At 35.7% G+C, this 16,986-nt stretch overlaps 1 protein-coding gene across 4 annotated transcripts in view; it reads left to right on the top strand.

Moving 5' to 3' along the window:
* The window catches only part of LOC306996379 (uncharacterized protein), a 51,881-nt gene that overhangs the window by 20,453 nt on the left and 14,442 nt on the right, over nt 1-16,986 (top strand). For all 4 annotated transcript variants that reach the window (XR_013797060.1, XR_013797061.1, XM_079608799.1 and 1 more), the window contains exons 7-32: nt 1,068-1,700; nt 3,495-3,539; nt 3,622-3,741; nt 6,879-6,917; nt 7,013-7,066; nt 7,277-7,330; nt 8,034-8,141; nt 8,340-8,393; nt 8,509-8,562; nt 8,769-8,813; nt 8,905-8,958; nt 9,106-9,150; nt 9,364-9,417; nt 9,571-9,615; nt 9,717-9,770; nt 9,882-9,926; nt 10,065-10,118; nt 10,974-11,018; nt 11,135-11,188; nt 11,296-11,403; nt 11,581-11,634; nt 11,861-11,914; nt 12,365-12,409; nt 12,489-12,542; nt 12,678-12,722; nt 13,362-13,415. Coding sequence is in view for 2 of the 4 variants with exons in the window: in XM_079608799.1 (XP_079464925.1) it covers nt 1,068-1,700; nt 3,495-3,539; nt 3,622-3,741; nt 6,879-6,917; nt 7,013-7,066; nt 7,277-7,330; nt 8,034-8,141; nt 8,340-8,393; nt 8,509-8,562; nt 8,769-8,813; nt 8,905-8,958; nt 9,106-9,150; nt 9,364-9,417; nt 9,571-9,615; nt 9,717-9,770; nt 9,882-9,926; nt 10,065-10,118; nt 10,974-11,018; nt 11,135-11,188; nt 11,296-11,403; nt 11,581-11,634; nt 11,861-11,914; nt 12,365-12,409; nt 12,489-12,542; nt 12,678-12,722; nt 13,362-13,415 (2,070 nt within the window). In the remaining 2 variants the exon portion in view is untranslated. The remainder of the gene's footprint in view (nt 1-1,067; nt 1,701-3,494; nt 3,540-3,621; nt 3,742-6,878; nt 6,918-7,012; nt 7,067-7,276; nt 7,331-8,033; nt 8,142-8,339; nt 8,394-8,508; nt 8,563-8,768; nt 8,814-8,904; nt 8,959-9,105; nt 9,151-9,363; nt 9,418-9,570; nt 9,616-9,716; nt 9,771-9,881; nt 9,927-10,064; nt 10,119-10,973; nt 11,019-11,134; nt 11,189-11,295; nt 11,404-11,580; nt 11,635-11,860; nt 11,915-12,364; nt 12,410-12,488; nt 12,543-12,677; nt 12,723-13,361; nt 13,416-16,986) is intronic.

The following is a 16,986-nucleotide window of genomic DNA, read 5'->3' as shown; positions in this document are numbered from 1 at the left end:
ATTTTTGTGAAATGTTTTGCTTGGAAAGTGAGTTTGTACTATATTGTGCATGTAAATGCAAATTTGCTGCTCAAGAAACATTTCTTAAGTTATTATTATCAATGTTGAAAACACTGCTTTGAAGAATAGAACGTTTTAGAAGGGGATAGCACATTTTGGCGTTTTATTCTAGAAACGAATTATTGTAAATCTTTAACATGTAGTATGCTCCTCCGTTACCTTTCGAATGATCTAGTAGCTCACTTCCTCTCAAACATCCCACTGGCGTGTCTTCTGAACAAAGTGTAATTGTGTCTTGTAGCGTGTGGTTCTGCTCCAGCTTCCCTCACAGTATTTGTTCCAGTGTTCTGTACAGTTCCAGCCAAAGATGTAACCTGTAGCACTGAGGAGGGTAAAACAATTATTTGGGGAGCTGTGTCACCCTTGAGAGGATCAAGTGTCCCTCTCATCTGAGGCAGCCGCCTTACAGTGTTAAGTGCCTGACTGCTCTTTCTCTGTAGCTTATTGTTAGAGGAAGAGAGGAGGACAGTGGGATGGAGCATCTGGGTCTCTGAGCTCAGAATCACATGTAGGCCATTTCCCTTATCGTAATTGATCATCTTTTCATTCAGTGCATTATTCACTTAATTTTCATGGTACCTCATTTAGTGATCATCTGGCGCTTGTGTCCTGGTTTGAAAAGAAAATGCAAAAAGTGTGCTCAACTCCGCCGTGTCTGGTCGTATGCCCAGTTTAAATGCTGTTCTCCATAATTTGATGAATAACTGCTGCCATAATTAATAGAAAAGGTGCACATATATCTCTTTTAAATGGAATTTGGTTTTCTCTTGACAGTAATATAGCAATCATTATAAGTAGCTGTGACTTTAGTGAATAAGGTGCAAGCATGTTTGTGATGAAAGGAATGATAATGAATTGATTTAAATACCCACAGTGCAACATTGCACCCGGTTAAACTAGATTGTAGATGATTAATGAGGACAATGGGTTTTTGTGTTGAAATGTTTAATGCAACAGCCCCTTAGTGTTTTGCTAATGTATCTTGTATGCCATGCATTTTCTTTCAGAACTCCAGCGTCTCTTCCCAGAATGAAGATCTTCATAGTAAATGGGACATTTCTACTTACCCGAACAGAACTTCAAAGCATTCAGTTCGTGGCTTTGTAGTGGTGGATGAGTCTGACCGACTCAAGTCTCCCGCCATCAGTACACATAGCAGGTATAAGGACACCATTGAGAAAAAGATTCAGTCCACCACCTTCAAATCATCAGATGAGAACTTCACGTCTCAAAAAATGAAAACAGATTTGGGTGAAGACCGCCTGGAGCGGCTCCCTTTGAAGCCCTCTGGGGACACAGCTGACCTGGATTCTGTTTTGAATGTGAAGACATCAGCCAGTCAAAAGGATCTTGTCCGGCCGACAGTCCATCCTGAGTTAAACCAGCTGACTGAAGAAGGTTTCTTACTTCCTTCAAAGAGCTTCCCTGGGAACTCCCGTAAAGTAGTTAAACAGCCTTCGGTTGATGTTCACTCAAAAAAAGGGTATAAAATGCTAGTAGGCAGTGGACAAGCTGACTACAAGCACACGAGCAAGGAACAAGTTGAAATTAAACACGGTGATGTTATATTAGGCATGGATGGAAGGAGATACAGGCTTCTCAGTGGACCCCCAGGGCCCGTTGGACCACCAGGGAAAAGAGTGAGTTACCACATCTAAAGTCCTGATGAAATGAGGTGAAATCACACGTTCTCAGGGCAGCTGATAATACTTAAGTGATATTCTTTCTGTAAAATGTGCCAAATTGAAAATCTGAATCCCGAAAAACGCCCCCCTCATGGTGACTAAATAGATTAAACGTGTATATATGAATAGTGTCATTTGTATTTATGTAATAGGAACAATCTTATGTTTATTATATTGGTTAATCTCTTTTCAGATGTAACTATTAAAGGGATTATGTATAGAAATTATCAAGTTAAAATTAATTGAGTTAATTTAAGAGTTGAAATTATTTCATAATTGTACAAGTATATTATTGAAAATAGTCCATTAGAATGTACAAAACAATTGGTCGAGCAATATAAGATAAACACTGCAACACAATTACAGTACACTAATATCAATACTGAAGTCCTCTGAAATAATTTTCACTACAATTGATAAATGAGACAGAAGATGGCACCATTTGCGTCAATCTGCATGGCGAAATGTTTCACCCCTGTGTGAAATTCCCCATTGTGCCAATACCTATTGAAATGAATGAATTATTATTTTTTTCGCTACATATGATTGCACCTGCTGCGATTGACCAATCAGAATCAAGTATTCCAGTATGGACAATAGTCTTGGCAGTCAAATGGCGGCTAAAATAAGTAGTTGCTAAGACATATTCACCCGGTTTCACAGACAAGGTTTAAGCCTAGACTAGAATGCTTGTTTGAACTGCTTTACCTGAAAGCAACTTTCACTCATCAAATATGTCATTGTTTTGTCTCAAGATTCACACCATTTACATTTACATTTATTTACATTTATTCATTTAGCTGACGCTTTTATCCAAAGCGACTTACAATTGCTATATATCAGAGGTCGCACGCCTCTGGAGCAAGTAGGGGTTAAGTGTCTTGCTCAGGGACACATTGGTGTCTCACAGTGGATTCGAACCCGGGTCTCTCACACCAAAGGCATGTGTCTTATCCATTGCGCCATCACCACCACCACCACCAGGAATACACCAGGTATTCGCACCTTTATAAAAGCTACTTAAATGCCTTAACTGAACTAAGGCCTAATCCTGGCTTAACCTAAGCCCTGTCTGTGAAACCGGGCCTTAGTGTGTATTACAAAAAAGTTAACAAAAAGTATATTTTGGAATTTACAGTAGCTATGTAGTTTGAGTATAGGATCAGACTTGTTATTAACTAAAGTTACATTAAATTACTAGTCCGAAAAGTGAAAACTAGTTGTTCATATTTTGGAATACTTCATTGCCGAAAGCTGCATGTTATATAATCATTTCCCTCTCTTAATGGAGTTTAGCGGAACATTCATTTGATCATCCTTCACATCAGTAACCTTATATTACCACTGCTGCCCTTTTCTGAATTGGAACCTCCTAGCATGAAACCAAAATATCAGGCTTCTTTCAGTTCTAAAGCTGCTCTTTGCTTAAGGTTTGAGGTCTGGCAGCTCTCTGCGAATTGGCATGTCTGAGAGTGTCACATTACGTAATATACATAAGATTAAAAAGGGCATGGACCTATAAATATTAATTAACTCATGAGTTTTATGGTTTCACAAAGTCTCTTGATTTCCATGCTTATATTTGAAAACGAAAAGCAATCCTCTAAACTTAGCATGATGGTTGATGACAGTAACTTCACACTTTTCTGTGGTGAAATGCTTTGATAAATGCCAAAGTCCCATGAAGCTAATTCTGCTTCATATTTAGGACTCTAAGATTGCTGTATTTTTGTTTGTTTTTTTGCATAGGGTTGTGCAGGTAAAAGTGGCTTTATTGGATACAAAGGCGATCAGGTGAGGAAAAACACTTCTTTAAATACTACATATTGCAGTGTTCTGTGAAGATGACACTGATTTGACCTGTATGTCCTAACAGGGATCTCCAGGAGTCAGAGGAGCAGATGGGTCGAGAGGCATACCAGGACCCCCAGGTCCACCGGGACTCCCAGCCCTCTACCTTTGGAGGAACACAGAGGAGGATTGGGCTGCATTCAGGGTAGGCCTCAACAGTCTGACTAGCCATAAAGATATAACACAAATTTTATGTACCACAGTTTAAATGCCTGGTATACAAAAAGATTGAAGCTGAATTAGCATAAATTAGATGAATCTAGGTATTAGTCGATTATACAGCCCATCCTTACCAAAGTTGAACGTGGTCCAGTGAGCCACCGCCCTGTGTCTTTCAAAGCTATTGGAAGTCTTTCTGTTTTCCCGCCAAACCTTTTATTCTATCTATTTGTGACTCTCTATTTTTGAGCATATAATTAAGTGTAATTGTAAAACCACAGTTTTGACCTCCATGTAGATTCTCATAACTCGAAACAGTTGTGAATATCTGCTTGTGATTGTGCAGCGGCAACTTGGCATTATGTAATGTTTTTTTGTTGAGCATGTCCAAATGTTGTTCCTCATCATTTGGCACAATCCTGGATTATGATGGATGAGTCGTGTGTGTATATTGAGCCATGGGTGGTAGGTGAGGGAGTTGTACCTTTCTGAAAGAGTGAGACTTTATGTACATTCTAAGATACTGTTACTTTAGACCATCTTTTTGTGATTCGTGATTTGGGGTGTTTTATTTTTAATTATTTAAATGAAAAAGTACTTACTGTATGTGAGTTTTTTTTAGCTTAGATAATTGTGGTAGTTATATAAGTGCTTCAATATGGATGATCATCATATGGTGTATGGTGTAATGTATAATTTGGCTATTGTTTCGGAAAATGATGTCAATTCTTTTGTACATATTTTTGGCAGAAAATATTGGCCTAATTTTCCATATAAATCTTCACTACATTGTTATGGTTTAATAAATCTATAAATTATGTTTAAATATTTTGTTGGCTTTTTTCCTCAGATTTTTGTCACCATGATCAGTGATAAAAATTATTTGGAAAAAGGTCCAAAAAACATATTTAAAGATTAGTTAGTTGGTTAGTTTAGGTTATTACATTTTCAATTCAATTCAATTCAAATTTATTTGTATAGCGCTTTTCACAATACATATTGTTTCAAAGCAGCTTTACAGAAAATGCATTTCAGAAATGTACATACAAAAATACAGTTAGTTAATCATGTATAAATTTAGGGCATAACATATCGCCGGCGTTGGGTCGTCTCTTCACATTTATTGGGTCGTCTTTGGGTCGTCTCTTCACATTTATTGCAATGTCTAAATGTTCAGTGTACACTAAGGTTTTTGATGTTCATCTAGGCAAGTGCACTGGGAGGTCCGATTCCCCAGATTCTCTTAAACTCACCTTCTCTGGCCCAGCAGTGAGCCGAACCCCTGCCCTGGTGCCAATTGAGCATGTGCCAAGACAAATGTTGTATAAAGCGGAGGCGGCCAGGGAGATTTAATAACAGTGTGACAGAGACCGTGTGTCTATGTGGGTTCGATGCCTTGGCTTTTCCAGCCCACACTGTAGAGACAGCGTACACTGTCCTTCAGTTCTTCTCCTCTATTTGAACAGGAGAGATGCCTTTCAACACTCCCTAGTTTGTTTTCTCATTGAGATGAATTGAAACATACAGGCATTAAGTGTTATTAGAGATCAGATTGAGGATTTGTTGTTTAGAAGAGGTTTTTCCCTCTTAATGCTAGTCAGGTACAGTGTTCCTCATCACCTCTCGAATGCAGTCTGAATTGTTTTTATGCATTTGTGCAGAGGCTGGGTCCAAAACTGCTTGCTTGTTTGCTCATTTAATATTCACTACATAGTGAATGCCACATGTGAGTGTAAATGGGTGAATTGAGACAGCTTAAACAGTCAAATAGATAAAAAAATGTAATAAATTATATTTGGAAAAAAAAAATGTCATTGTTCATTTTGATTTTAGTATTTTTGTATATGCCTTTATCATTTTATTAGCTTTCATTTATTTTTATTTCAGTTTTTATTTTGTTTAAATTTTTATTCAAAATTAACGAAAACAATTTTAGAGTTTTACTTTTACTTTATATATATATATATATTATACTACCAGTCAAAAGTTTTGGATCTGTAACATTTTTAATGTTTTTAAAAGAAGACTCTTCTGCTCACCAAGGCTGCATTTATTTGATGAAAAAAAACAGTAATATTGTAAAATATTATGACAATTTAAAATAGCTGGTTTCTATTTTTATATATTTTAAAATGTAATTTATTCCTGTGATTAAAGCTGAATTTTCTGCATCATTACTCAAGTCTTCAGTGTCACATGATCTGAAAAGCATTTCAGAAAGCATTCTAATATGCGGATTTGATGCTCAAAAAACATTCATTATTGTTATAAATGTTGAAAACAGTTTTTCAGGATTGTTTGATGAATAGAAAGTTCAAAAGAACAGCATTTATTTGAAATATAATCTTTTGTATCATTATACATGTCTTTACTGTAACTTCTGATCAATTAAATTCACCCCAAACTTTTGAACGGTAGTGTTTAATGGGTAACACTTTATTTTACAGTGTCCTTGTTACATATGTTACATGTACTTACCATAGTAATAACAATAAATTATGCATAATTACACGCAACTAACCCTCAACCAAATCCTAATCCTACCCTAACGCTATAGTAAGTACATGCAGTTGCTTAATATTACTCAGTACTTAAATATATAATTACACCGTAACAATGACACCTTTAAATAAAGTGTAACCGTTTAATGTTACAAAAGCTTTCTATTTCAGATAAATGCTGCTCTTTTGAACTTACTGTACTACATTTCATAGAATCCTGAAATAAAATATAAATAACTGTTTTCAACATTGACAATAATGAGAAATGTTTCTTGAGCATCAAATCATCATATTAGAATGATTTCTAAAGAATCATCTGACTCTGAAAACTGGAGTAATGATGCTGAAAAATGCAGCTTTGATCACAGGAATAAATTACTTTACTCTATATTCGCTTAGAAAACAGCTTTTTAAAATTGTAATATTTCACAATATTACTTTTTTTTTTTTATCAAATAAATGCAGCCATTGTAAGCAGAAGATACTTCTTTTAAAAACATTAAAAATCTTACTGATCCAAAACTTTTGACTGGTAGTGTATATATCATTTGACTGTTCAAACTGCCTGTCAACTGAATCTCTGATAAAGTATGTGACATTCATTCATCTGTTTGTTTTTTAGCGAACATCTTATTATCAGTTGCTAGCAGCTGGATGGCCTGTAAGTATTTGAAACTGGAATAATTTAGCAAAACATAATTATACAATAGGCACATGGTCTCTCTTACCAAACCCTTTCCTTCGGATGTCCCGCAGAGAGAGAGGGGACACCCTGGACCAATGGGTGAGACCGGGAGACCAGGTTTACCTGTGAGTAAACATAATCAAACACACAGAACACAGTTAATGACGACTGTTACAGTACACATTATACTTGACTGTGTTGCAGATTATGAAATGATATTACAATGACCACCAACTATATTGAGGGTTATTGTGCATCTTTGACTGGTACTGTTTATGGTAAGAATATTACATGTTGGAATATAGAGTATGTGGTTAAGTGTTGTATTTCTGAAGGGATTACCTGGAGACCCAGGCCAGACAGGACCACCAGGACGCAGAGGCGATATGGTAACTAACTAGTACAATATCTTTGCTTGTGTGCATGTATGTGTGAATGTATATGTTCAGAATAGCAATGAGAGTTCTGGTATCTTCAACAGCAGTTAAATCATGTTACTATGAGGCACACTACTGTTCAAAAGTTTGGGGGTCAATATTTTTTTTTTAAATCTTTTGAAAGAAATATCTTAGGCTCACTAAGGCTTAATGTACTTTAAGCAAAAATACAGTGAAAAAAGTAATATTGTGAAATGTTATTGCAATTTAAAATGACAGTTTTTTTATTTTAATATGTTTTTTATGTAATTAAACCTGTGATGGCAAAGTTGAATTTTCAACAGTCATTACTCCAGTGTTCAGTGTCACGTGATCCTTCAGAAATCATTCCAATATGCTGATTTGCTGCTCAAGAAACGTAATTTCTTCTTATTAACGATGTCAAAAACAGTTGTGCTACTTAATACTTTTGTGGAAACCATAATAAACTATTTTTTTTCATTATTATTTTATGAATAGAAAGTTTAAAGCAACAGCATTTATTTGAAATATAATTTGTTTGTAACAATGTAAAAGTCTTCTTTGATGAATAGTCATGTAATTTCTTAAAAAAAAAAGAAGAAAAAAAAGAAAAAAAAAAGAAACTGTTGAACGTTAGTGTAGATTTATGCAAAGCGTCTACAGGGTTGAATTACAAGCAAGCACTTTCTAACAGGGTGACATGGGACCAAAGGGTGTTCGAGGCCGAGCAGGGACTCAAGGAAAAGATGGAAAGAACGGGCCGGATGGGGTGGCTGGATCTCCAGGGGTTCCTGGCCTACAGGTGAGACTGAGGACATGGGATGTCAATAGTATAGCTTTTGTAGTAGTAGTAGTAGTAGTAAAAGTTCAAGTGGGGACACAAGTGTGGGTATGTTAGTGCTTTTGGATAGATTCTGTAAAGCTATAAATTGTGTCTGTGTAACATATGACCTTAAATTGCGGAAAACCATATGCAGTATATTTCTGGTTGTGGTTCAAGGGTCATCGTGGTTACAAAGGTGACACAGCGCCCCCTGCTGACAAAGGAGATGAGGTACAACATGAGAAGAATGTATAATATTCTGAAATGCACTCCCCTGTAACTGTCTCTTACAGGAACTTATAATATACTTTTGTACATAAAGCAGTTTTCCTCCCTTCATGAGTAGGGTTTTCCTGGTGCTCCTGGCCCCAGAGGAGACAAAGGACAGGCTGGCCTAAAGGTAAGAAAAGCCTGCGCCTGAAGTATTTATAACATTTTTAATTTGTGTGTGTACAAATTCAACACACATTCTGCCCCCTAGTGGATCAGGATGGGAAACTACCACTAAAAGACATGTCTTGTCAATGACAAATGTGAGAGAAGGGTTACGCTTTTGTTATTTAAATTTTTGGGTGTTGATTTTTTGTTGTATTATTATTTTTAAAGGGCTCAAAAGGAGAAATTGGGTTTACTGGATTTTCTGGTCCTCCAGTAAGTAAATTATACACCCCCACCACCACCCCACACACATACATTATTCTTGTACTGCTCATTTTTTTGTTTTTGTTTTTTGTTTGTTTAGGGATCTGTTGGTTTACAAGGGGTTGAGGGGATTCCTGGACCACCCGGTCCAAATGTGAGTTAATTGAATTATCTTTTGTAATAATCATCATGTCATCATGCTTCAATCAATAACAATTTATTAAAATGAATATTGAATAATAATAACTCACAATAATTTTTTATATTGATATTGACAGTATAAACCATTTTATTTTCTTAGGGTGATCCAGGAAATGATGGAAAACGTGGTCCTTCAGGGACAGTGGTGAGTCACAAATAATCTGTTCATCTATTTAGAAATAAGTAATCTGTTCAACTTTAATAAGAAAGAATAACCATTCCCAAATGAAACATGATTCAAAGACATTAAAGATTTCAAATAGTCAAACGTGCTTTAACAGAGGAATCCCCCTTATTCAGCTATTTATGGATCGCCTACTTCTTAATAATGCTCAGTTATGCATTTGTGTCTTGCCAGGGAGCACCAGGTGCTACAGGATTCGTTGGCGCACAAGGCGTCAATGGCTCAGAAGTAAGTGATTGAGATGAGACTTGCTTGCTGAATTTGTTGTGAAATCTTGTACAAACCATTAAAGTAAGGCAACATTATCTGACTATGTCACCTACAAATATTGAAATATTGAGTGGAAGCTGTTGATTAACCAAAACACTTTTGCTGTCAAAGGGGGACGTTGGTCCTGCTGGCCCTGTGGGGCGGAAGGGCCCTCAGGTACACTGACATTTTATTGTGTAATGGCTTCTTGAAGCCTGTTCTTACAGAATGATCAGAGGCTGAAATAATATGAAACCTGTTCTGACCGTTCCTCTTAGGGGCCTAGAGGCATCGAGGGAAATAGAGGCCAACTTGGTCATCCAGGGTCACAGGTCAATTTCACTATGTAGACTAGCAATGCTATTAAAGTAGAAAAAACATACAAATAGGAGTTCTTTGTGACATTTAACATTGTTCATGGGTGTTTGCTTATTATTTCACAGGGACTTCTAGGTCAGGGTGGTCCACAGGGTCTCAAAGGTGACCAAGTAAGTTATGAAACCATGTACATGTGTGCATGTACAAAATTGGGAACTCATTATCTGTCATAAACATAATCTTATCATATACAATAACATGTTGTGTTTATGAAATGGATGCTCTAGATGGTTTTTGTTTGTGGACAGGGACCAGATGGTCCAGTGGGTATCAGAGGGTTACAAGGCATTGAAGGGCCCATGGTGAGTTCGTTTCTCATACTGAATGTAATCTATAGGAAAACGCTTATAAACTCATACGGCAGACCTTTAGCAACCAATATAACACATTTTATGCACTTTATCTGTAACTTCTTCCCGAGTCTCTCCATCTGTGTCCGACTACGGTTTGAACATATAAGGCTGAACATTTTGGCTGCGTGAGAATCTCCAGTTTTGTTGTTGGCTGTTGCTGGAGTATCCGAAGCACGAACTTTAAAGGCTCCACCCTCTTCTAGAAAGGGGGCTGGGAGCAGCAGCTTATCTGCATTTAAAGGTACACACAACAGCGTATTTTTTTCTCTCACACCAAAATAAGAGCAAACTGGACATGCTATAATAAATGAACTGTAGGGAATTTTTGGCTGAAACGTCATGGACACATTCTGGGGACACCAGAGACTTATATTACATCTTGTAAAACGAGGCATAATAGAACCTCTTTAAAACGGAATTAAATTTCTCCCCGCCACATTTCAATCCTAGCTGTGCACTGGCAGGCTAGAAACATGCTTTCTATGCAGATGCCTTGAAAAAGAAAAGAAAAACTGAAACCATGTTATGGGAATGCATAATATAATTAGGCTCTTTCTATTGTTTTTTTGTCTGATATTTCTGAAAATAATTAATAATAATAATTTGTTACATTTATACAGTACTTTTCTGGGTACTCAAAGCACTTTACGTGGAAGGGGGAATCTCCTCAACCACCAGTAATATAGCCTAGAATGCAAAAAAAAAAAATCTTTCAGTTAGGAGTCAATGACTATCTATTTATTCATTTTTATTAATTTGTCATGTTCCACATTTTTTTATTATTATTTTTATAAAAAAATTTAGGGTATGACTGGACATCCAGGTCCAAACGGCTTTCCAGGTGTCACAGTAAGAAATCTGATTCAAATCTCACTGTATGTTTCTTTGACATTAGAGTATTTATATATTTGTAAATATATGTTATTGATCATGTATTACCCCACTAATTAGTGCCTCTGATTCAGGGCTATCGGGGCCCGGATGGAGAGAAGGGTGACGGTGGACCCAAGGGGAAAAAAGTAATCTCTGGCAGCAACACAATACAATAAAAAGTTATGAAGATTTAAATGCATACTTGAAGGATTCATAAAATGTTCAATTTATGATTTGTACTGTATGTCTTTAGGGACCACAAGGAGCACCAGGGATCATGGGTCCTCAGGGAGTGAGGGGCCAGTCAGGCCTCCTCGGCTTTCCTGGTGTCAGAGGTCAGCCAGGTGCTCCAGGTATCCAGGTATACAATAGCAGAGAGACTTCCCTATAACATGCCTTACTTCATGCAATGGTGAAACAAGCAGATCGACTCATGGGCAGAACTAAAGCATTACAGGCATAATATTTGACAATTGAGGTTCAAAAGAAGATTTCTTGGCAAATGACATAGTTTTTCTCTCACACTTTTCCCCTAAAGGGTATAGATGGTGAAGTGGGTCCTCAGGGAATGCTTGGAAAAGAGGGTCAAAAGGTCAGAGTGGTTTATGACTTTCAGGTGGAGCTATCGCACCAAAAACATTCTTATAGCTCATCCTTTTACATCAACCCAACTGTCATCTTTCAAATGAGAGCTACTCTTAAAAAACAAAGTTGCCCAAAGGTCCTTTCATTGTGTCCTATTAATACATGCACCTAAATCAATAACCTTGCTTTCTTTCTTCCTTCCTTCCGTTTTGTTTTTTTGTTTTTAAACACAGGGCAGTAGGGGTGAACTTGGTGGTACTGGAAGAACAGGACCCATAGGATCCAGAGTAAATTTACTATTTGTTTCATATAAGAATGCATCAATTTGTAAAACTTTTTTTAAATTTGAATAATAAAAATGTTTAAAAAATATATTATCTAAGAAAAAAAGGATCTAATGGAAAAATTCACAATAATTAGAAAAATATGATTGGTGATATCCACATTATTTTAAAATTATACTTACATTTATTTAATAAATATACGTAGTGATTTATATATATATATATATATATATATATATATATATATATATATATATATATATATATATATATATATATATATATATATAATGAACTTTTATTAAATAAATGTAAAGTTTTGGTCTCTGATTTATTCATATGTTTTATTTTATGGTTGAGTTAGATATTAAACACAGTGTATTATGAATAAGCAACATTTGAAGAAGTTGTTCTGTATCATTTGATCACATTCACCTATGTTATTATTTTCAGGGCCGAGCTGGACAACATGGTCCCCCTGGTATACCTGGAATAGTGGTAAGAGAATTGAATGAGTAAAAGCAGTCAAGATTTATACTTTTCATATATATCATATATACTTTTGCTATTTTTGCAGGGTTTACAAGGTCAAGTTGGTGCTGAGGGGCCAGAAGGAAAGCCTGGTACACAGGTTCCCATTTCATACATTTAATATCACGTTTTTTTTTTATATCAGTTATAGTGCTTTACTGCAAAGTAAGACATCACATTTTTGAGTAATAAATGTTTTTTTGTTCTGTGGTGATTTTCTTTATGTGCCTTGCAGGGTGTTTCTGGTTCTGTTGGAGACCCAGGTGATAAAGGAACTGATGTATGTTTCTTATCATCAACTAAAATATTCTATGAATTTTAGCAAATGTAGAAAACTGCTGCTATAATAAAAGCGTGTAAAACCTGGTTAATAATAATAGCAGATGTTTGATACAGGCATGTCAAAGTCAGACTGGCCTGAAAAAGGTTAAAAGATCATAGACTATTAAACTTAAAAAGGTCGTTAACAAGTCTGTTGGGTTGATCATGTTTCTGCATGACAGCAAGAGTTGGAAACCATGTTTGTAGTCAGAGATAGTGTTAAACTGGTATACGTCAGACTTAAATTTGATATATTATTACAAATGATATAATCTGCATAACAATTTAAGTGAAAAGTTTAATTGAACAAGAATGAATTTCAGCATTAATTTGATCTCTCTTAAGCTGCAAAATGTGATCATGTGATCCTGCATGATTTGAGAATGATCCAAAGATAATATTGTGCTTCAGTGGAAGAAAGAACATTTTAATCTGAAAAGAGTCAACAGGGTCGATGTCAAAAATGTGATTAGTAACCTAGAAATTGTGCAGAATCCTAAATATTAATTTTACATCAAACAATATTCAATGTGGACTGTTTCACAATTTTTTTTATTTTGTCATACATCATATTTTCTGTAACCTTTGTCATCTGAAGGGCCTGAGGGGTATGATTGGAGAGCCAGGAAAACAAGGCCCTCCAGGCTCACAGGTAAGCATAACAACAGGACAAACTGATACAATCTTTAAAAGATTATTGCAAGGAAAGGACTGTTAAAAGTTAAATTTTCACAAAGTAGACTGGAAGTTTGTTTCCGCCACAGAATAAAAAATAAAAAAGGTAATTGCAACTTTTTATCTCAGAATTCTGACTTTTTTTCTCTCATAATTGCGAGTTTACATCTCGTAATTCTGACTTCAGAACTGAAGTCTTTCAGAACTTGCGTGACATAAAGTCGCAATTGTGTATTATAAAGTCAGAATTGTGAGAAATAAACTCGCCAATCTGACTTTTTTTCTCAGAAATTGCATGTTTATATCTTCTCAATGCTGACTTTATATCATGCAATTCTATCTTTACATCTCCCGATTGCGTGTTATTGTTGTGGCAAAAATTCATCAAACAAACATCACTGCGTAAGGGAGACTCAGAGTCAAATTATAAAATTAAAGTATTTATTCTTGCAAGAAGGAGCAGTCTAATACACAGCTGTTACCCTGTGCAGAAGAGTGACACACCCCCTAACAGACTGAACCAGCTTTTATCTATAAGTCTCAAGGCCTTCTCCGCAGAGCCTTCCTCCCACAGTAGTTTTCCATTCAGTAATTTTCCATAGACAAAGAAGCCATAACACTAGTTTCGATTCGTCACTAGAGCCAACTCCTAAGCCCTCCTTCACCAAATGGCCTTCTGACATCTAGGTCAGAGGTCCTCGTTCGTCTGTTCTCTGGAGTGTCTCTCCCTTCTGCCTTCCCAGGTACATAAAGAGAATCTTCTCTCACTACAAGTGAGAGTCACACATGTGACATTCTTTGAATCATCTATATTTTACTAAAGATCAATGAACATCATAAAACCGCCACTACAACTCCTCACTTTTTATAATTATTAATCAAACATAATAATAATAACAATAATAATAGTAATAATAAATGCAAGTTCAAGTCATTAAAACATCACATCATAAAAGATCACTCTCCTTGAACCTGTGAAGAAAAAGTTTAGAATGAAGAAGCATAAGGCTGTTTTTTGTGGGGGAAAGCCCCATTAATTATTTAGCAAGCAAGTAAACAATTTACTAATGCCGGGCTCACTACCGCAGTCACACTAGTAAGGAAAAAGATTATAGCACAGTAGGAAAACAAACAGATAATAAAAAAAAAAAAATAAAAAAAAATAAAAAAAAAAAATAAAAAAAAAATAAAGAAAATAAAAAAATCCCTCAGTTTCAAACCCTGTCCTTGTACGCCATCTCGTAACACGGATGACTGCTACTTTTAACCCTCTTTACATATCAATCGTTCTCAGAAAGAAAAAGAAAACATCAACACATTTAACTGTAATCTCTACTTGAATCATCTGCATAATTTTGTTCATCATCATCATCATCCAGATAGACTGTCATTTTCAATTGAACAGACATTCCAGTTTTCTCACATTCACCCATGAATAACAAAATTATCAGAATAACACATACAATCATAACTCATACACTTCACATTTTCCCCATATCCATTTCCCTAACCATATTTTGTTCTTTTACCTTTAATTCAATCAGGCAGTGGTTCTACTTAATCAGCTTCAATAATAATCCTTATAATTTACATTAATTAATAGATCTTCTCTTCCTGAAAACATTTGCCTTAAATATTTTCTAATTAATCAGTAACCAATCAAATCATTTGTCATATACCAATATCAATACTAAACCCTATTTCAATATTATCAGATAAAATCCTTAAAATCGTCACAAAACCATATTCTTAATTCATTAGTTGGTCCACATCCTCCTCCAGGCGTGTTGATCATCTCGTTCGCCCCATGGACCTGTGAATGGAGACTTTAAGTATTTTGTTAGTGACCGCTTGTCTTTCCCTCTCATCCCTTTTGGTGTGACCTGTGGAATTTTCACCATCTGTTTACAAACTGAAACATATTATCATTAGACATTTCTTGCTTATTAAAGTCGAAGTCCTTTTCCCCTGAAAAACACATATCGTTTACAAGTCAATATTCATACATTTGGAAGAACAGAATCAGTTCAGCTTGATGCAATCCTCCTGACATTCTGCAAAAGGAAAATTTTAGGTTAAGGTGTAGCACCTTTCTGCCACAATAATAACAATCAGGCCAGGACAGTTAGCAAAATTCATCCATAGCCATTATTCAACACATTTTGCCCTGTCTCCCAATTCTGCATGCTCTCTGTAAAGAAAAACAAATTTCGAGGTTATCATCAGATAGTAAAGTACGTATTTTCTTTTGTCTACTATTCTGCCACGGCCTTCGATGCCCTTGGAAACGTCCTGTTGAAACAATCCAGACAGCAATTTTGTTAGGCAGAAAAATGGCTTCTTTCAGGGCTTTTACCCAATTACCCCTAGTGTTCTCCCAACATTTATTCCTAATAAAACATAAAGCATCCCCCTTTTGATGGTCGACACAACTCGATCATCAATTTAACATAACATTTAACATAGTGTCTTCAGACAAATTTTCTCCAGACATCTTTCTCTGTCTCTGAAACAAAATATTACATTCTTCACTTAAAGCCACAATTTCATTTTCTTATCGAAGTATTTGAAGGGCAACGGCCCTCAGTCTCGCCCCGTATCCTGCTTTTTCAGGTCTGTTATTTTGTCTCGCAACTCAGTCCTCTTCAACCATTTTAAAGTCATCAATAGTTTATCAGGTCAGGTCGTGCTGTACAGACTTGGTCAATGTCAGTCAAAAAAAACATTCTCACTTTGTTGTTGCCGTCAAATCTATAACCCACGATAGACGACGATATACTGTACAACTCCACAATTCCAATTTATATAAATACCTAAACTTATCCAAAAGTAATTCAAATCCACATCATAAATGACAAAAATAATTACTACCAGACGGAGCGTGATCTTAAAGCTCGTCCCATGTTCTCTATCATCTTCTCATCAGATTCACTCAGCATTTGCCTTCTTTACAATTTGTCACTTGCCTTAACACATCTGTAATGAAAAAAACACTCTCCAGAGGTTAAAGACACAACATACTCACTATTCAGGCGGAATAGCTGCCCTACACTAACACAAGACATAAAGTGCTGTCCCCATCACACACACTTATGCTAGACACACATACAGCATGTTAACTGCTCATTTACAATGTTCGCTCTTTTTTTTTTATATATTAACTCTAAAAGTATAATATTTAAGGTTTAAATAAGATTTAACCTTCACATCTTTCTGTAGCTTTTATATAATTTTACATGGCCTTTCAAGCCGTTTCAAATGTTCTATCTGTTCATTATTCATTTTTTCTTTAGAAAAGTCAACTGGGTTGTTTTGGTTCATTATCATTATTTTGTTTAAACTTGCCTTACCATGCCTGATAACAGAAAGACAAACAGCGTCCCAATCCCTTCCTCCACTCAGCAGTCTCTCTTACACAAATAATCTTTTCAAACAGCCTCCTAAGACTGAAACTTAATTAATCATAGAACCCTTAATAGTTCATAAATGTTAATATACAAATGTTTAACTCAAATTAGAACCATTACAATAATCTAAAATACATTATG

The sequence above is a fragment of the Phoxinus phoxinus genome, assembly GCF_949152265.1.
Source record: "Phoxinus phoxinus genome assembly, chromosome: 3".
NCBI classification, from domain to species: Eukaryota; Metazoa; Chordata; class Actinopteri; order Cypriniformes; family Leuciscidae; genus Phoxinus; species Phoxinus phoxinus.
This window is presented reverse-complemented; position numbering and strand designations above follow the sequence as displayed.